Raw genomic sequence first — 20,362 nt, 5'->3', positions numbered from 1 at the left:
AACAGAAGTGACAATTGCTGAGCTCTCTGCCAGTGAGTTTTAGGGTTCTGCCACGTAGTATTGTGTTTGTGAATGGGAATTTTCCTTCAGCTGTGATATGCCTATTTAACAGCAGATTAATGTTTGAAGTCTGCTAGCTTATGTAGGATGCTGTGATAGTCAGCATTTTAGGGCTATTTAAATAAAGCAAGCATTAGAAATTCCTCTACTCTCAAGCAATAACTGTATTGCAAAGGGATGATGTTAAGCAGTAAGGATGAAGCCAATTTATAAAATCCACAAAGACTTCTATAAGTGGCAGCTACATTGCTACAAGATTGGATCATCCTTCCCCAGATGTGTGCCTTTGGTCTTAGCAGCACTTGGACTCATCCAGTGTTCTGACACTTTCATAGTTCCAGATTGGGTGGAGGCTGTATTTGATCGCATGCTGTTCAGATTTTGTTTTGCTGCTGAAAGGTGATCTAATGCAAGTGGGTCGTTGACTGTGCACTGGTTCTAAAAGATAACTTCTTAGTTGACAGTGTATTGGGGAGAATCAGGTGAACACATCAGAGATGACTGAAGAAAGTGGCAGGAAGAGAGGCGAGGCAGGAATGCCTGCAGATGCAAATGTTGTAGGTCCAGGAGATCACAGAATGGCAAACCAGGGTGAAGTATAGAAGATGCTCTAGGACCTTCCCAGACCTGGAGAATCAAGATAAATGGTAAAGATGGGCATGTAAGGGTTTGTGGGAAGTCGGATGGTTTTTGGACAGTCATTGTGGTAAATCTTGGCTGCTTCTCCTTTTACAGTTTAAGGACCTGTTCCTGCCAGGAGTACCCTAAAAGTGAGCCATCCTTCTCTCCCTCCAGCAGTGCCTTCCTTCTAAAAGTCCCAGCTATCTCTGCCACTCCCTCTTTCCTGCTCTCTGTAACTACAGACCACCTGTGTTTGCAGGAAGTGTATAGTAACTAGAGGAATTGATGAAGAAACTTACAGAATGCAGTTGGAAAGTGTTGTAAGGTTATTAAGGAGAGAGGGTGAGGAAGGAATGTTATTGAGAACATTTAATATTGTACTTAGTATTCACAACAATTGTTCACCATAATCTTCACCAAAGAGGTCTATAGTTTGGATTTTTTTATTTAGTAACTTTTTTTAAAATTTGTTTTACATGCCGACCACAGCTCCCCTTTCCTCCTCTTTTCCCATTCCCTCCCCATCTGGTCTTCTACAGAAAGGGGCAGACCTCCCATGGGCTTGAACAAAGCAGAGCACATGGAGTTGAGGTCGGACCAAGCACCCCTCCCCACATCAAGGCTGGAAGAGGTAATTCAGAGTGGGGAACAGTTCCCCAAAAGCCAGCTAAGCACCAGGAGCAGGTCTTGATCTCACTGCTAGGAGCCTTACAAACAGACCAATCTCTACAACTGTCACATGGAGAGGGCCTAGGTTGGTCCCATGCAGGCTCCCTTACTGTTGTTTCAGGGAGTCAGTAAATCCCAGGAGTTCAGATTAGTGGTTTCTGTGGGTTCCCCATCATGACCTTGGCCCCCTGGCTCCTTCAGTGCCTCCTTCTCCTCTTCAGCAGGCTCCTGGAGCTCAGCACAGTGCTTGGCTATGGGCCTCTGCATCTGCTTCCATCAGTTACTGGATAAATTAGGGCAGTCACTAATCTGATTCCACTATTGCTAGGATAGGAGTTTTAGCTGGGGTCACCTTGTGAGTTCCTGTGGGTTTCCCTGGCACCAGGTTTCTCCCTAACCCTGAAATGCCCCCCATCAAGAGGTCTCTTTTCATTACTCTCCCCCTCTGTCCTGCCACCAGCCCACTCCCTGAAGTTCCCATTCCCCTACCCCTACCCCACCCAGGAGATCTCTTCTGTTTCCTTTCCAGGGAAATCCGTGTACCCCTCTTTGGGCCCTCATTATCTAGCCTCTCTGGGGCTATGGATTGTAGGTTGATTATCCTATACCTGGTGTAGAAAGGTCCTCCCCAGGACCTTTAAACTTTTGGTTAGAACATTCTTGTGTGTGCACCCACACCATCCCCTGGTCAAAGATCTACTGTCTGCGACATCCAGATGGTAAACTACAGGGGTGGGAGCTTTAGCACCAGGGTCAGTAGTGTTCTGGAGAGGAGTTCTGTGGGCCAGCTGGCCGGTGAGGCGCGGAGTACTGTGGGAAACACCGGTGCGGTGCCCAGGGAGCCCGCTCACCTGAGACCAAGCTCATCTTCAGCTGCTTTGCTCTTCTAGGCCGAGCTCATGTCTTAGCTCTTTATTTTCCTTCCCATGTAAAAGCAAACCAGTGCGCCCCCATCCCACATGTGTTGCTGGCCAATTTTAAAGGAGTTGTATAGCCACAAGAATTTTGGAAAGCCCATTAACCTGAGAGAAAATGATAGCCTGAATGGGAGGAGCTGGAGAGCAGACTTTATTTTGAAAAGCGGCAGCACCACCCACGCTGCCTAAATTGTTGTGCTTGCTTTGCCTCTGGAGCAAGTTAACCATGCCGGAGGACAGTGCTTTATTCATTTAGAGGTTTCCACTTCTGCAGAGGCCTCCAAGCAGCTCTGTGTGGGCGCTCACCAGGACTGTTTTGACCCCACTGTGCCCTGTCTTTACTTTGCATTTTTACAATTGTTACATTGTTAGTGATTCTCAATGATTCATTCATGAGTCCATTTTTGGAAAAGGGCCGGAGATAACTCTTTACCACATATGCCTGAAGTCTAGTCTTCCGTAATGAAATGATCTCAACAGCTGGTAGCAGCTTAAACCCTGTCCAACAGTGTAATCTTAAAAATTCTGTCTTCTTAAAAATTCTGTCTTCCTTCCTTCTCAGTCCTGCCTCTGCCTTCTGGTGCATGTAAAGTCGCTACTGAAAGTCCTGGGACTGCATGGACTCCGCACATGAATTTAGTCCAGCTGAGTAATCAGCATCTGTCCTCAAAATAGCTGGTTTCCTAATCATCCCTTTCTGGCAAGTTCAGCACTGAGTGGTCCTTGGGGGATCCCGGCCTATGGTCAGAACTGCTACTTCAGCTTATTGTACTCATCCGAAAGCCAAGATGCCCGTCCCACTGCCAACTGCTGCCTGCCTACTGGCTTTGGCAGCGATGCAGATAGGCTTTTACAGGCCATTGCGATTCTACATTTTCCAATGAAGTGGCCATCGGGCACAGGTCTAGTGGACACTTCTCTGCATAGTTGCAGCTCCCTGGGATTTCTGCAGACACCCAAAACTTAGCTTGTGTGTCCAGAGAAGACACACCCACTAAGTGGTTCCTGAGAACTGCTAGAGAGCCCACACCCTGTGATTTTCACAGATGAATTGTTTAAGGGCGTATCTTGGCGTTAGAGTGCTTGCCAGGCAGGCAGGGAGCCCTGGGTTTGATCCCAGGACTAGACAAAAAGTTGAAATCACATTTTTGCTCTGTTTGTTCTCAATGAAGGTTGACGTAGGCGTGGTGCACTTCACACCGTTGATACAGCCCAAGATCGAGCAGCCATTCAAGCTGGTAGAAAAAGTTGTTCAGAACGTGTTTCAGTTCCGGAGGAAGTACTGCCATCGAGGGCTTGGGTAAGAACCCTTTGTGACTTTGACTCTTAAACAGCTTGTATGACTCTGGCTCTTGGTTTAGATCCTGTGGTGAGCAACATGTCACCACCACTGAGGAAAAGCCCTAGATTCACCTTCCATATACAGGTATGGTATGGTTTGGTCCTAAATATGACCAAAAATGCACATGTGCACAGCTTCTGCTGACTCGCTGCTAGGAAGGCTTCTCAGGCAGGACTCAGTGGTTGCTGGCTCTCTCCTTAAGGATACGCTTGAGAACTAGAAAGCAGACATACCTTCCTAGCGGACATGATGTCATTGCAGCGTCCTCGGCCTCCACTCAGTGGGAGCTCTTGTGTTGTCAGATCACTGCTCCACACAGCACACATGCCCTCTAGAAGAGTAGGACTGAGCCCAGCCCTGCAGCCACCACACCCATTCCTGCTCACCTAGCAGGTTTTAAGATGTTTAGTTAGGTACACTTTTTAATAGTCACGGATAGCTGCTGAAAAGGGCTCAGCTTGTAGCACATCCTTTCCAAGACTTACACAGATCCATTTTGGTTCTCTGTAGGGATGTAAGAAGTATGGGTTAGTACATGAAATGATTTCAGGTGTGTCAAAGCAACTGCATCCTGAAACCAGTGCAACCTGTAAAACCCTCTTTAAGGATTTTTTATTATGAATGTTTATTCTAATTTTAAAGTATAACTCATACATCTGTACATATTAGCTGTAATTGGAGGTGGCGGGAATCACAAGTACATCTTGCTTTTGAAAATCCTGGAAGTTTTTGGTGAGCCTAGTCCTACTGCTTTCAAAGCAACTCCCCCCAACCCCTAAACTAAGTAATGGGCCCTATTCATCTGAGTATGCCTTCCTCTAGAGAGACATGGACCAAATACCAAAATTCACTTTAAGGATGGTGGTTGCTCTCCTTCAGTCACACCATACTACAAAGTGCTCCCAGGTGTTAGAAACTAAGTCATCTCCCCTTCAAGGCTGGGGAGTGTGTGTCACCATCAGCCTGGGAGGATTCATCCTTCACTGACCATGGCTTCTGCCAAGCCCTTTGGATGAGCTCCATGGCCAAGTTTCAGGCATCTAAGTTCACTCTTGAAAAACAGGTGATTTGTTTAATTAAATGAAATTTAAAATGCATCACTGAGTTAATCAGTGATGATTAACTGTTTTCATAACAGACAACTTAGCACTTTCTTTTGGAGTAAAGGGTTTTAAAGACTTTAAATACATCCAGGTTATAGAGAATCAAACCATTTGTTTTAGCTGGGGAAGACAGTTTTCCTTTTGTGGACGCACCCTGCAAGTCTTAGCTTAGACCTGCTTCCAGTGAGCCACACACGGAGTCTTTGGGTACCCAAGAGGTTCCGAGAGCCTCAGGCATTATCAGTGTTTCGTTTTGAAATTTATACAAAGATATACCTTGATCGACATAAGCCCCTCCCACTTTCCTTTCAGAATGCTCTTCCCTGAAGCTCAGCGCCTAGAAAGCACTGGAAGGCTGCTACAGCTGGCGGACATCGACCCCACTCTCCGGCCCATCCACCTCTCGCTCATGCACTTTAAGAGCCTGTGTGATGTGTACAGGAAAATGTGTGAGGAAGACCCGCAGCTCTTTGCTTATAATTTCAGAGACGAGCTCAAGCGAAAGAGAAGGAAAGGCCAAGGGGAAGATGATGACCCAGAAAGCTGGGAGTCCTAGCAGCTGCTCTGAGGGCTCCACATGCACACTGTGGGGCCTCTGCATCTGTAAAGACAACGCCAGTGAGTAACCACATGACTGACTTACATGCTGTCACTACTTAAGAAAATAAATATCAAGTAGATACAGTACAAGCTTTCCTTTAATATATATGTATATACTGCATAGATGCGACATGTTTAGTATAAACAGCATTTATTACAACCTTCAAAACTGAAATATCTGCACATTGTGCCCCTAAACCACATAAAAATAACTTAAATGTGCTTTAAATAAAGCAAAAAACATAACAGCTCAAAGAAAATGCCCAGAGGATTGAAGGAGGGACCCTTTTAAAAGCTATTAATCACAACTTTCCCAAGCTTCCTTCTCCCACATAACTTAAAATAATTAGAATTCAGTTTTATTACAAGACTAAATCATTTGATTCCTGCTCAAAAGGGATGTAATACACAATTTACAGGTTCTAATCTCTAGTTTTCTGATCCACAATAAATTAAAATAACTTAAATCTTTACACAAGTTTTGTGGAAGAATATATACTGCACACCCCACACACAGCTGGTGTCCTGCAGCTCTGTTCCTCACCAGTTTACAGTGAGCGCTGTGACCCGCCACACACGTCCTAGGATTTGCCATGGCTCTGGGCTTCGTAAAAACACTCCTCATTAACGACTGATGTTAAACTCTGGACATTGAATTCTCGCTCCAGCACCAAATTTAGATCGATGCTGGCAGTTTCCGGGTGGCTGTCAAGGGACTGGTGACGAGTCTGCGCCTTGAGCAAAGTCCCTCTGCCCCTCTTGGTGCTGTTTGCTTTTCGTTTAATGGGGCAAAAGTGGCCCCTGACCAGCCTGGGCTGCTCTCCGGGCCCTGTGGTAGGCTGTGGCCCAGCTGGGTTCGTGTCAGGCTCCTCGGAGATTCTCAGTCTCTGGAACTGAAGCTCAATGTCCTTAGTAGGGCTGCCCTGTTTGAGAGGGTGGTGGAAGTCCTCCTCTTCATCACTCAGAATGTCGCTTTCTTTGATGAGACCATCTGGAAACTCTGCCAGGCCCTCCTGAGGGTCCTTCTGCAGCACGGTGCTCTGACCGTCCGGCCTGTTCTCCGCCACAGGGCAGCCGCTGCTCTGGCTGCACTCGTCCGAGTCCAATGAGTTGCCCTTGCTGGGCTCGCTGGGCCACTCGCTGCTGGAGGATGTTCTGAGGACCTTCAGAGACCTGGATGATGCTAGAGAGAAGCACATTCCTCCATATGACACAAATAGATTCTACAATGTAAGGTTAGAGCAGCTTGAGCCATGGCTCAGCGACTAGGAGCACCTAACGCTCTGCTCTAGTGCCAGAGGACCCGAGTTCGAGTCCCGTCTGGTGCTCAGATAGCGATCAGTAATCGATTGCTATAAAAATCGGGAAAAAAAAAACAATGTAAGGTTAGGGCCTCGGGGGTTGTGACACCTGTGTGAGGAATTTATTATGTGAATTTACAGTTGGCTTAGATGGTAAACCCATGCAGTTATGTCAAACAATGAGTTTACTGATGTCTGTAGGGGTCTCTTGGAGCCCAGGCTGGCTCCTCACTCCTTGTGTAGCTGAGGACAGTGTTATACTTCTGTGCCTCCTCTTGAGTGCTGTGATGACAGTGTGCACCACCACACCTGGTTTTATGCATGCTCAAGATCAAGAGTCTGCTGAACGCTGGGCAAGCGCGGTGCCCACTGAGCATATCTGAAATTCTTAAGTTTCAATTCAGCATTCTTTTTTTTTTTTAGATTCCTAGAGCTTCACCATATAGATAGAATAATAAAGTACCAACTATCGTAAAGGCTAGGATTACTTATTTTGCCAATGAGTAAATTGAATAATCACTAAAAAAAATTAGGTTACACTTTTACTACATTACTTAGATCTGAAAATATTATACCATATCTCTATGCTTAGCCTCCCTGTTTATTTCCCTAGATGCTCCATTAGAAGCTGAAAAATGCTCTTATCTCTCTTGAGCGTTGAGCATTGTCTCTGCTGTAATTTATAACCAACTTTAAGAGAATTAACATTGTGGACTTACAATTGTGTGGGAGGGAGCGATTCATTGACTTTGTTCAAAGGGAATTCTTAGTTTGAATGTCCCAATAATTCATTAGCACCACATTCGTTTTGATGACCATAGATGATTTTGACAACAGAATAGAAAACAAAGATGTACAGAGATCAAATGGGTGTGTGAGAGAGAAAGAGAATGGGAAGGGAAAGGGAAAAATGTGTGCCCTGTAAGATTACAAGCAAGACACCCTGGTCTACAGAGCTAGGTCCAGGACAGCTAGGGCTGTTAGTCCACAGAAATCATGTCTCGAAGAAAGAGAGGGAGAGAGAGAGACAGAGAGAGAGAGAATACAAAAAGAACAAAGAACTCAGGGGTTGCTAGGTGGGAGAGTGCAGATGAACAGTATATTCTAGGCAACCTGCTGCAGTGATTGCATAAGAATGAGCCCATTCAGTCTTGTGATCTGAATTAAGTATTGACCTTCAGGAGGAAGCAAAGCCCCCAGATCCACGTTCATCTCAGAGGAAGAAACAGGTCAGATGGTAAGCCTGCACTGCATCCTGCCAGCTGGTTGAAGTAGGTGTGTTTTGTGGAAGAATGACTGGACTGGGGCAAGGGACATGTTTTCTTCATTAGAACAGAGCTAATGAAATTCTCACCTAATTTGGCTGAAACAGGAACTCGGTTCTTAAGAGGCACCAGACGATCCTTACAGGTCTTCTCCAGTGGTAGCTCACACTTGATGTGGCGCCTGAAGTTCTCTCTCAGAATAGAACGGATCACCTTAACCATGCTAGTCTTGTTCTCGCTGTCACTGGGGAAAGAAGAAAGAACATGAAGTATGCACTGTCCATTCTGCTTCTGTGTGGGCCTTCCTGGGGACACAGCCGTGTCCAGCTCTGCCTTGTACCTCAGAAGCTAGCAAGCTCCCCACCAATGTGTGCCTGGCTTTTCTGAATTAAGGAGGTGAGAATGGATAATTTTATATCTCATCAATATATTCTCATGGACCCACAGTTGCCCCTTTTAGGCAGAAGTTGTACCCTAAAACTTCTACCTAAACTTGTACCAGATTTCAAAAGGGCAGTAAAAATATCACACACGTACACTTTAAAGATTTTGTGTGTGTGTGTGTGTGTGTGTGTGTGTGTGTGTGTGTGTGTGTGTATTCCACGTGTGTTAGGTGGTGCTGGGGGTGTTGAAAAGACCAGAAGAGGCATCAGATCATATGGAGCTAGAGTTACTGGTGGTTGTGAGCTACCCAACATGGGTACTGGAAACCAATCCCAGGTCCTTTGGCAGAGCAGCAAGTGTTCATAACTGCTGAGCCATCTCTCCAGCCCCTCCACTCCCCTCTAAAGGGCACACAGTGAAGTCTTACACCCATTTGTCCAGGGAAATACCTGCAGCACAGTTGAAAGATGGTTTCTGGCCGCCCTTCAATTTCTGACTTCGTATGAATCAGCTCCCAGATGGAATTATTTTCAGTCCCTGGGTAAAAGGAAATGGAAACAAGTGTCCACAACTTAGCCAAATGCTATGGTTAAGAGTACCTGAGATGCTCACAATTCAAACACCCCCAGTTCTGGCTCTTTAGTTTCTTCTACAGCTCACTCAGAAATATTAACAAATAGCTACAAAAATTGAGAGTAAATTCTTTATCCCTCTTTGGTAGTTTTAGGTTTTGTTTTGGCTGTGTGTGGCAGGATCTCACTCTGTAGCCCATGCTGGCCTTGAATTTGTGGCAAGCCTTTAGTCTCAGCGACCAAGTCCCAGTTCCTCCCCCACTTGAGATTTTAGTCCCATTCTTAGAACAAACAGAAGGATTTGCTCAGAAACTTGAGGTGGCAGAGCCCCTTCCTTCCCATGCAGTCATATTCTAAGAAACATAAGCACCTCTGACAAAAGTCACTACATAATGTTATTGAAAAATTGGTTATTCTAGAAGGTCCTTAGTTATAACTAAAGGAATTTTCTAGTATGTTTAAGTTCCTAAAATTGTGTGGATCCTTGCTTAATAAAGTTTAGGGTATCAAGGCATATGGCAGAAAGGAAAATGTTGACATTGTTGACTGCAAAAATGAAGGAACAATGCAGAGGCATCTGGCAGAAGACGGCCATCCAATGACGCTTGTTTCCGTCCAAAAGATTGTAAAGAAATGTCAAAACAACCTTGTTCTCAATTTCTTTTTTCTAGAAAGTAAAATACATGCAAAAATTATCCCCAGCTACTATGGTGTGGGAATGTCCCCAAGGCCCGTGCACCTTAAAGACTTGGTGGGTAGCCTGGGGTACTGCTGGGGGGAGAAGGGATGGAAGCTGTTAAGAGAAGGTGTTAGGTCAGAGAGGGTGTAGCTACTAATGCCCTTCCTGTCTCTGCTCCCGACCACAGAGTAAACAGATGTCTGCCATTCCATCATCTGTGCACATGTCCCGTGCTGCCACAGTACCAGGCTGAAATCATAAGCATTCCCTGCTTTTTCATGCCACATGAATGAAACGCACATAAACATGTTCCCTGCCGCACACCCCAAAGTTTACCTGCTGTGTTCCCCAGTCTAACTTGAAGCGCAGAAATGGGGATCAACCACCGGAACTTAAAGGGGTCCAAGTCAGCAGAGTTGTGGGCAGGCCGGGAGTTTGAGGGCTGCAAGGTGAGAGAGCACCAGGAAGGGGTTATAGTCCCATGTGCAGCGAATGGAGCTATCTTGATCTGTATGCAGAACTCTTGCGGGTGTCTAAGATGCACATTAACCAGGTGAACCCAGTCCTCAAAGGTCTCCCAGGACTGGGGCTGGGCCGGAGTGGGAGTTTATCGGACATGAGGGACAATTATGGCAGCCATGTCTTCCCGCAGTCTCCAGTTCTTACTGGTGGCTTATAGTGTCTGTGGCTAAGGTCTGATTGAGTGCTTTGGAGTTTTAGCTTTTTGTCTGCTTTTTGATCCAAGGTAAAAATTATTTTAAAGCCGAAGTTTTCCAGACCTCTATGTAGTATATGGAACCACACTTACTATTTTCAGGGAATGAAAGTTTCTGTTTTGGCCTCCACTTAGGTGTTTGTCTTAGTCATCGTTTAAAGCAGATGGGCAGCTCTTCCACCCATTCTCTGCGTGTGCAGAAAATCCCATAGCCTACCACAGCAATGTCTGCACTCCTTGTTCATCTCTGCCTTATTCACTGTAGCAAAGAACTTGAAGCAACCTGGTTGTCCATCGAAAGATGAATGGGTAATGAGAGTGTGTGTGTGTGTGTGTGTGTGTGTGTGTGTGTGTGTGTGTATGTACAACTCACCTCTCAAGAAAAATGATAATTTACAACAAAATGGATGGAATTAGAATGTAAATAGTAATGAGGTCACTTGATCTCAAAAAGAAAAAAAACTGTATGTTCTCACTCATACACAAATTCTAGCCAGTAATATTTGCATATATTATATATATATATATATATGCAACAGATGTACACTTGAGCACAGTATAACATGAAGAAGAAAAGAGAACAGAAAAGGCTAAACATAAGGAGATCAGGAAGGGCTGAATGCAGGCAATAGACCCAGGTTATAAAAGCGGATATAAAGGTAATTGTTTTTCTGGTTCTAATTCTGTCGTGGATAGTTTGGGTTTTGGTGGTAGATGTGTTCATAAAATATAGTCTGCTCTGCATATGTAAAGTTAACCGTGAAGCTCCACAGCCTGCATCCCTGATGCCCACTCTAACTGTACAAGTTAGAGTACACATAGAGTTGTGTCCATTTTGAATAGACATGGTTGTGGTCATTTGGAGGTGCAATGTTTTCATTATTAAAACCTTGAAAATAGTTTGTAAAAGTTTAGAAAATCAGACAGATGAGTTAAGTGCTGCTGGACAGTGAGGCCAAGATTCTTAGTGAGCTTTTCAGTATAACAGCAGAGAGAGCCATGAAAAGGCAGCTTTAATTAAATTTTTAAATTAAATTTAATTTTTCTTACCGGTTTCTTTTTCAGTTTGCAGTTTTCTTTATACACCAGTATGACAGCTCTCTTAAAAACTAAAAGTAAAAGAGGAAGAACGGTCTTGTTATTTTCTGCAAACTCTTCTCAGGTTAACCCAGAGCTGGGCACCGCGTGAGAACAAAGTGCTTCCAACCCAGGACTGCAGTCCCACTGCATCAACACCTGCTCTTCCTGTTAGACCTGAGCTGTGCAGAGTGCCTGCTGAGCAAAGCAGCTGCTGTGCTTCTCTGTCGTTTGATTGACAGCTGAGGCCACGGCCTCCAGGTCTCAGTGAGCACATACTACAGCTTGCCTCCCAATTGTAGGAGACAGGGTTCGAAAGGTGGCACTGTTAGGCAGCGGGTTTCCAGTCTCGTGAGGTGCTTTCCCTAGCAGGCCATGCTGGGTACCAGCCACTGCAGCGTTTTTCCAACTCCCCAAAAGCAGGAGTCGGCAAGAGCGGTAATGTTAGTCTCAAGCTTTTGTTACTGCTAACGCTTCCGAACTGGAGTACCAACCAAATACTGTGAGCTCAATGTCCTTCCTGGCCTTTCCTAAGGAGAGGAACGGATTCAACCAGGAAACTGTGGAGTGCATCAGGAGTTCCCCCATGGACAGCTCTGTCACCTACATTAAAGACAAGAAACAGAGATGTGGAACTCTCGGGAGCTGTTCCACGTAAGACACAGAATTGCATCTGGTGGTCATGGCTAACATGTCCATAGGAACCACTGTGTTTGCATAGCCTGTCAACACGGCATGAAGGGCTGAAGTTCTGTAAATACGAGCTAAGCACCAAGCTGCGCTCTATTAGTAACAGGTTGGCCTAGGGCCTCCTGCCTGCTGGCCCAATGCCTTGCCACCTCACCACTGAGCTGCATCCCTGGCCCTCCTTATTTTTTGTTCTGAGACCAGGTCTCTAAATCGCTTAGGCTGACCTTGAACTTACCCTGTAACCCAGGCAGGCTTTAGTTGTGCCTAGGCCTGTTAAATAATAGGAGGTGGTGGTGTTGGCTTTAAAGTACTCACTTAGGGCTTTTGTTGTTTTTAGGCTTTTCAAGATAAGGGTTTCTCTGTAAGGCCCTGGCTCTGTAGACCAGGCTAGCCTCAAACTCAGAGAGATCTGCCAGTTTCTGCCTCCCAAGTGCTGGGATCAAGAATGTCCACCACCATCGTCCTGTTTAGCGGTCATCTGAGACAGTAGTTCTCAATCTGTGGGTCACGATCCCTTTGGGGGTTGAATGACCCTTTTGCAGGGGCCACATATCAGATATTTACCTTACAGTTCATAAAAGTAACAAAATTACAGGGACGAAGTAGCAACAAAATAATTTTATGGTTGTGGAGTCACAACATTAGGAGGGTTGAGAACCACTGAATTCTAAGGGATCTGTGTTAGTAGTGTTTCCTTCAGGTCACTAAGCTACATCAGACTGCCAATAATAAAATACTAACATTGAAACTGACCTAAGTAAATAAAAAAAGCTCTTTCCCTTTTCAGTTCCTGCCGCTTTCTACTTGCAATGCTGTTTCCTAATGTGCTCTCAATGCTCAGTGTTCTAAGTGAGCAGTCAGACAAACGTGAAAGCACACAAACCGTCAGCGATCCCTGGGACTGGCTGAGTGAGCAGATAATGGCTGTATCTGGGGCTGGAGCAGAAAGGTCACCGGAAAGAACGAACCCTGTATTTTATCCACATGCGGGGCCCCTTCCTTCATTCTCCCAGCCCACCTTCCCTGTGTTCTAGTTTCTGGGACTATGACTTCACCCCAGTGGAGAGGACACCAGCTCAGTGATGCTTCTGTTGCCCCCATACAATGCTAACAAGACATAGATACATTTTAGACCAATTTAATTCATTTCCCATTCCATTTCTATATAAACTATAGAATTATTTTATATTCATAGCAAAAAAAAATGGCTTGTCTAACCATGTAGCTGTTCTAGAGGGTACCCTAAGCTCATCCGCCCAGGCATGAAGCTACTCGAGCAAAGCCCCCACAGACCTCCTTCTCTGTGCCACTCTGCTCCGCCACCAGCTGGTCAAACACTGTCCCGTAATCCTCGTAGATCTTCTGCATCTCATTGATATGGCTGGCCACTTTTTCCATGGCCTTTAGTGCTTCTGAAAAATAGGAAGGTGTGCTTGCTCGTCATTCCAAATCCCATCAAATGCCAGCATGGGAGGCCAGCTCTCAACTAATCGCACAGCTCACAACGCCCTGTTTAATCCAGATGTCACAATCAAGGGCAGTCAGATCATCACCTACCTCAAATTCTCTCAGAAATGGGAAACTCTGGAAAGTGCCGTTAATAAAGCTAACCTTAGCCCAGCCGCATATCCCAACAGTGCTTTCTGTGCCCCAGAGAACACAATGACTGCAGCCAATATCCTATTACAGAAGATAAAACAGGTGCACTTTTACCAGAGAGTGCTGGAGAAAAGTGCGTAGCCGGAATCCAATGCAACACGGTCCAGCCTTGGGGGAGCTGCTCTTGAAATCAGTATCTCCTCTAGAACTGGCAGGAATAGAGCTCCGTGCCAGCACGGGCCTCACTCAGACACATGGGCCAGAATCTGGCTTCCAGGTTCAAGGGAAAAAGACTTGGAGATGTCTGTAAATTACCAATGCCCGACTGTGCGTTCAACTGTTTGCGTTTATACACACTATTTGTTTATAACCTGGGCAAGGGCATATAAGGGACAAAGGATTTTGGCCAAATCTCGGTCCTTCTGTACTCTGTCCTCAGAAACTGTAGAGCTCAGAGATCCCCACAAGGTGGCACCCCAACCAGCAAGCATGAACTGTGGCACAGTCGAGACCACGGAAATTACAGGAGAGGCCCGATCCGAGGTTCTCACAGCATGGTCACCAGCCAAGTGACCTGTGGTCTTTACGTCAACTCACCACACCGAAATTCCATTATTTAAAAGGCTTAAATCAAATCATCCCACTTGATCAGTTCAGTAGGGACAATCTCATTGTGAGATTGCCAGTAAGCCAGGAGTAGTGATGCACACCTTCAGTCCCAGTGCTCAGGAGGCATATTTCTGTGTGTTTCGGGACAGCCAGAGCTACACAATGAGATTTAATTAATTTAAAGATCCCAAGACTCACTGAGCGCACACTGAACAATGGCTATATTGCTCTGTTCCCATATATGAGACCTGTAACTCAGGTGAGCAGTCACAGTGCTGCGGATTCACAGGGAAAAGTTATAGGCACCAGGCTAGCAGTCTCAGCCAACAAGCAGCCTCCTTCCAGCCTTACCTGTGAGGTGATAGTGTTCCTCACTCTCGTGGTCCGTCAGCGACACAAGCTCCTTGAGGAGCAGGGGGTATTTGAGCACTCTCTGAACAGGCTTGATGAGGTAAGACTCCAGCGTGGAGGAATGCTGCTTGGTGGGATTCCGGGCATCCAGGAAAGCCTTGAAGGCTTTATCAGTTTTAGCTGTAAGCAATGGACAAAAGGCCCTTAGGAGAGCGCAGTGGGATGAATTCAACTGTATAATGCTACCTTCTAGCGTAGTTTTACATTATTTCCTCGGTCCTAATGCTATTTGGTAATAAAAACCCAAGTGCATCCACAACCGAAGTACCCAGGTATCAGCAGGTCTCTGTCATCTCTCTCACAAGGCCTGCGAGTGCAGGGAGCTTTCCAGGGTGGTAGAGCAGTCCCCACTCTAGAGAGGGACATGGAGTCACAGTGCCGCTGTGCAAGCCCAGCACAGCTTGTTCTGGGCGGCCCAAAGATGAGCTTCAACAGTTCACAACAACGATCCATCCAGAAAGGCATTTCCTCTCCTGCCCTAGCGCTGGCTGTCCTTCCTCTCTACACGCACCTTCTGAAGCCAACCTGCCATCACCCCATAGCTCCAGGCAGACTAGACTACTTAACCCCAGAGTGGTAGTGTTTTCCACCCGGTGGGGCCTGGGGACCCCTTAGCAGCAAGAGCAGCCTCTGTCCATCACTGTTGGTTAGAAAGGATGCACACAGAAACACAGGTGCAGATAGAGGACAGTGGGCACGCCAGCCATCACACTGGGTCCACGGGGTGCTAGTGACAGACCAGCCGTGTAGGGATCAACCAGTTTGAAGAAATGTTCTCATTTGGTGCTATCTCAAGGGTAAAATCTACAGCACTTAGGAGACGTCATTGGTCACAAGAACATGCAGGTGGAGAGGTGACCTCTCGTTTTATAGCAAAGGACAAGTTGGATTCGGTGGTTTTTATCTATGGTCTCACACCCTCCACGACAGTAGAGAGTGGGCGGCCTCTGGGAGGCGAAGTTGCTCCCAGTTCCACCAGGGAAACCACCATAGCTCTGCAGCTTGTTAGACCATCCATTATAAAGGTGTTTGTGAAAGAGAAAGCAAATGCACTCAGCCCTTTGTTGACAGTGACCAGAGAAGATGCTTTTGGCTGTTTGGCTAGCTCACCATCATTTGAAGCATTTCAAGATGCATTTTTTTTTAAACTCAGAATTTCTGGGATGCTGTGAAGTTCCCTATTTAAAACCAAATGGGTTTGAACTGCATTAATGGAAATCTTAAACCCAAGACTGAAAGAGAAGCCTCTCCGCCCCACCCCCTTCCGTGAGTCATGAGAGTAGAGAGTGGGCGGTTTTTTTTTTTCCCAGTTTTTCCCAGTTCCACCAGGGAACAACTTAGCTATGCCCTTCCTTGGAGTTAGATGATGGACTTGACAGTGTAGCAGCTCCACATGCCTAAGAAAGTTAACACAAGAGTTAAACAGCATGTGTTCTCTCCGGTCACCCAGGGCTTGTGGTTGTAATGGTTTGACAGATAGGGACAGCAGAGTGACACATGGCAAAGCTCGGAGCCCACCTGCCCACTGCTACACAACTGTGAGGAACCGGAAGTGTACCTTTAACTTTTTATCATTTTCAAGGTCAAGAGAGGACAGCCCATCAAAATCACATTTTACCCTCTACCTGCTGGATGCAGACCTACCCTTGTTAACAGTTTTTTAAAAAGACCTTAAAAGGTGCTAAACGACTCACCTCGCTCTAGAACCTTCTGCACTTTAATATGGTTGGCACAGAATCCACTATACAGCTTAAAGTGGTCGGCATAATAGAGGAAGGAGCCTCCAAGGGAAAAGAGCAACTTCTAGAAGGGATGAGAAAAGGTCAAATCAAACACGTCTCCTATGTACTCTGGCTTCAGCAGGTAATTTGCTGCTGACGGCTGTCATTACTGCTCTGTTCCGTCTGTAGGTGGAGACCAGTCTGCCCTGACTCACCTACAAATGGATGGGGAAGGTTCTGGCAGAGGAGCTTCCTGGTAGCAAATTAACTGCATCTGATGAATGGGACTACAGTGATTTAAGGGAGTGTGAGGACTTTCAGAGTTGCCTGCTCCATTACTTGGGATGAATTGTGCCTACTGCCTGCTTCTAAAACCCCTTTCTAGTTTTTCCCACCCTCTCACTCCTGGAAGAATGTCCTATTGGCCATGGTCCTTACTCCTTCACAAGGCACAAACTTCTCTGATGGTCATCTGAAACCCACATTTTCCAGCCCAGCTTCTCAGGACCACACAAGAGTGGAATCCGGGGCAGGGAAGCTGCTCTTGTTTCAAAAAAAGTTGCTGCAGGGGCTGGAGAGATGGCTCAGAGGTTAACAGCACTGACTGCTCTTCCAGAGGTCCTGACCTGAGTTCAATTCCCAGCAACCACATAGTGGCTCACAGCCTTCTGTAATGAGATCTGGTGCCCTCTTCTGGCATACAGGCCTACATGTAGGCAGAACCCTATATATAACCATAGTAAATCTTTTTTTAAAAGTTGCTGCAGTATCTTTTTTGATAGTGAGTGAAGAAACGATATGGCCAGCAGTCAGGTGATCAAGACTGCTGACCACTGAAAGCAGCAGTCCTGGAGAAAAGCACAACGCCGCCTTCCCCAGCCACAGAGAATGCAGGGCAGTGGACCACTCTAAACTCATCTACTTAGGGGAGAACTTTACACCCAACCCACTTGTGTTTGCTTTAAGTGCAAATCCAAAAGGACTTACTCGAAACTGGGAGGGGGTCTCCAGGACGCTGAAGTCCGAGGAGGCGGAGACTCCGTCTTCCAGTGTCTCCAGGAACACCTTCTGAAACTCCAGCATCTCCGGCAAGCTTCCAAACAGTGACTCCATCTGCGGGAAGGGCAGGGTGAGGCGGGAAAGGGCCAAGCTAGACCCTCTCACCTCCACCATAGATGCGTGCCTGAGATGCAGGCATAGCAGATCCTTATAGAGCACTCTCACGGGGTATACTCTGTACTTAGAGAGAGACACAGCCCCGGCTCCCTGCAATCCCACAGTCCCATGTAACTTTTCAAGCGGATTGGAATTCAAATCAGGAGAAATGGCAATTATTGGAAAGGAGCTAACTCTTGTGATTTAATATTAACAATTCATATACCGGAAAGTAGCTTTTGGCTGTACCTCCTGCCAAATAAACAAAAACGAAACAACAACAGAAAAACAAGACCACCCTTCTGCCTTCATAAGTGTGCCACTGTGCCTTCCACAACAAAGGCTACATTAGTGGCTTTAAAGGAGGTCTTTAGACTTTATGATGACCTTACAGTGTTTGCTGGGGCTCTGTAGCTCTGTTCTAACAGTTGTACCCAGCCTGCCTCCTTGGGCCACACGAAGCCACAGGCAGCTGTGGATACAGCCCGGCACAAATCAACAACTTAATTGGTGCATGACTTCTTTACATCAGGCATCGTGTCATGCAGTGTTAATCCTAGCATTAGGAAGGGAGAGGCTGGCAAAGCTCTGTGAATTCAAGGCCAGCCTGGTCTACATAGTGAGTTCCAACCAGTCAGGATACACAGTGAGACCCTGTCTCAAAAAAAAAAAAAAAAAGCAAGTTTTTGTTGCTGCTGCTGCTGTTGTTTTGTTTTTTTAACTGGGGTTCTTGGGCATGAACTCTGTGGGTAAGAGCATCGCTCTGTAATGTTAAAGAGAACACCTGGTCTAGGACATCTGCTAAAAGGCTCAAACACAAGACTGGCATGTCAGTGGAGAAGAAAATATTCACAATTTACCTCATCTTGGGTAAGAAAGGTCTCACTCTGGAGTGGCTCCAAGTATAATTCAAAGAGGCAGCTCAGATCCTGAAAGTCAAGAGAAGAGTCTCTTTCACACATAAATCTCCGAAATAACCAGTTGACTCCAGTAGCCCAGGCAGCAGCTCCAGAGACTTTCATTAGGACCAGTGACATATTTGTCTTGTTGAAATTCTTGGCCTTCAAAGTGGTTATCATTGCTCACCTAATACAAAGGTTGATGCCACCATACTGCCACCTACTGGGTTTCACGTAGTCACTGTAAAGTGCCAGACCCAGTCTGAGGCTTATTTCCCAACAGAACAGGCTCTGTCTTTCCTGCTGCAGGAGGCGCCATTTCTCCAAAGAGGGAGAGAGAGAGAGAGAGAGAGAGAGAGAGAGAGAGAGAGAGAGAGAGAGAGAGAGAGGAGGAGAGAGAGAGAGAGAGAGAGAGAGAGAGAGAGCTGCCTTTGTGGCTAGATACCAAGGTCCTGGCTTTCTATTCTATGCCAGGGAGCATGGTATCAGTCTGGGTGGAGCTGTGAGGGACAAGACCTAGGCATTTCTCCAGCTTCAGGCTGAAACCAGCAGAATTTCCAACTCCTATGCTCAAGTACAAGAGGCCCCGCATTGAGCAGCGGGGATGTTTACAATCAAAGCCACACCTGAGTCTCTACTGGGTTAGTCCCCTGGAGAACACAGCAGTGTGAGTACTTACATAATCCACTAAAGTTTATAGTTAAGAACTTGAAGCCAGAAGCAATCGATAATTTAATTACAGAAAAGACTTGACTTTAAGAGTCTCATGTATTCTGAAGAATTGGGAGTCATGTATCTAGCGATGGTTGGCTACTGTTCCCTGGCTTTGCAAGGAAGAACCTTAGAAATCAGAGAGCCCTGTGAAGTCCAGAGTGCCGCCCAGTGCCTGCCTAGTGGCAGTTGTGAGAGCAAACCCAGAACTGCAGCTCGGCTGGCACTTCACAGTGAAAAGTCTCCCTGGCTCCCCCTTCCCTCCCTCCTTGTTCCACAGCAACCTGGGATGTGGGAAGGGGCAGGCAGCGGTGAGTTACTGGAGCGGATCTCGGGGGCACACGGATGTGGAAGGGAAGTCATCTGTGAGTTACTGGAGCAGATCTTGGAGGCACGCGGATGTGGAAAATCTTGAGGTGCATGCGGAGGTTTGGAGTTAGGTTCAAGCAAGAAAACTGTGTTAAGTGTCAGCCACGGGAAAGAGATGGAGGACTAGTAGGGAGCACCGTGAATGCTAAGTTCACACTAGGTCTGGTTATTTGTCGGACAGTCACCCCTGTCCAGGCTAATGCCACTTGCTCCGAGGACTTACTGTACAGCAGGAGCGGGTCCCGCTGAGCTGGGGGTGACAAAGAGCCTCATGCCTGGAGCCTATGAAAACAAAGGGCAGGGTTCTTGCAGGGAAGGGAGAGTTGGTCCTTCCTTGCCTACCTGGTCACAAATCCCTCAGTCGCTAATAAGAAGCATTGGAAATGGATGTCCTGGTCCAAGGCAATCCAAAAGGAAGGTGGGAAACTGTGTGGCAAAGGAGAATGAGCTCCATTTCCAGCTCTGCCCTGGACCCAGCAGGGTCTGGGAGGCCACGAGACATGTCCCCGAGGGCTCTTGAGCCTGAGAAGCACTCACAGCTCCCAGAGGTCCTATGGACATGCTGGGTCATGTAGGAACCTGCGGGCTCCCTGGCAGACACTCGAGCTCTCTGCCGCTGGATCCAGGACAAGACATAACGGAGCGAGCGTAAAGTTCAAACCGCTAGCTTTCCTCCACCCACCCCCCAGTGCAAGCCGCACTGGAGCTAGCTGTGAATAAGACTTTTGGGAGGGTCCTGGAGACACAGTACTTGAAGGAGACGCTAAGCTCTGTCGTCACCAACACCATTGTCGTTTTTTCTCTTATGTAAGCCACCCTGGCCTTAAACTCTCCATGTAGCGAGGGATACACTTAGATCCTGATCTTCTTCTACTTCCAGAGTGTTGAGGTTT

At 46.6% G+C, this 20,362-nt stretch overlaps 2 protein-coding genes across 8 annotated transcripts in view; one reads left to right on the top strand and one right to left on the bottom strand.

The window, feature by feature from the left end:
• The window catches only part of Tfb1m (transcription factor B1, mitochondrial), a 38,797-nt gene extending 33,395 nt beyond the window's left edge, over window positions 1–5,402 (top strand). For both annotated transcript variants that reach the window (XM_048420190.3, XM_048420183.3), the window contains 2 exons: window positions 3,440–3,567; window positions 5,025–5,402. In XM_048420190.3, coding sequence (XP_048276147.2) covers window positions 3,440–3,567; window positions 5,025–5,268 — 372 coding nt within the window. In that variant the 3' untranslated portion in view covers window positions 5,269–5,402. The remainder of the gene's footprint in view (window positions 1–3,439; window positions 3,568–5,024) is intronic.
• Window positions 5,393–20,362, bottom strand: part of Tiam2 (TIAM Rac1 associated GEF 2) — a 227,253-nt gene continuing 212,283 nt past the window's right edge. For all 6 annotated transcript variants that reach the window (XM_087912123.1, XM_048420109.3, XM_085687874.2 and 3 more), the window contains 11 exons: window positions 18,351–18,419; window positions 17,323–17,448; window positions 16,309–16,417; window positions 14,555–14,734; window positions 13,289–13,407; window positions 11,800–11,908; window positions 11,279–11,337; window positions 9,850–9,955; window positions 8,712–8,799; window positions 7,968–8,122; window positions 5,393–6,495 (listed from right to left, as the gene is read on the bottom strand). In XM_087912123.1, coding sequence (XP_087768249.1) covers window positions 5,894–6,495; window positions 7,968–8,122; window positions 8,712–8,799; window positions 9,850–9,955; window positions 11,279–11,337; window positions 11,800–11,908; window positions 13,289–13,407; window positions 14,555–14,734; window positions 16,309–16,417; window positions 17,323–17,448; window positions 18,351–18,419 — 1,722 coding nt within the window. In that variant the 3' untranslated portion in view covers window positions 5,393–5,893. The remainder of the gene's footprint in view (window positions 6,496–7,967; window positions 8,123–8,711; window positions 8,800–9,849; window positions 9,956–11,278; window positions 11,338–11,799; window positions 11,909–13,288; window positions 13,408–14,554; window positions 14,735–16,308; window positions 16,418–17,322; window positions 17,449–18,350; window positions 18,420–20,362) is intronic.

This window comes from Myodes glareolus, chromosome 1, assembly GCF_982192425.1.
Source record: "Myodes glareolus chromosome 1, mMyoGla1.1, whole genome shotgun sequence".
In the NCBI taxonomy this organism is placed as follows: domain Eukaryota; kingdom Metazoa; phylum Chordata; class Mammalia; order Rodentia; family Cricetidae; genus Myodes; species Myodes glareolus.
This window is presented reverse-complemented; position numbering and strand designations above follow the sequence as displayed.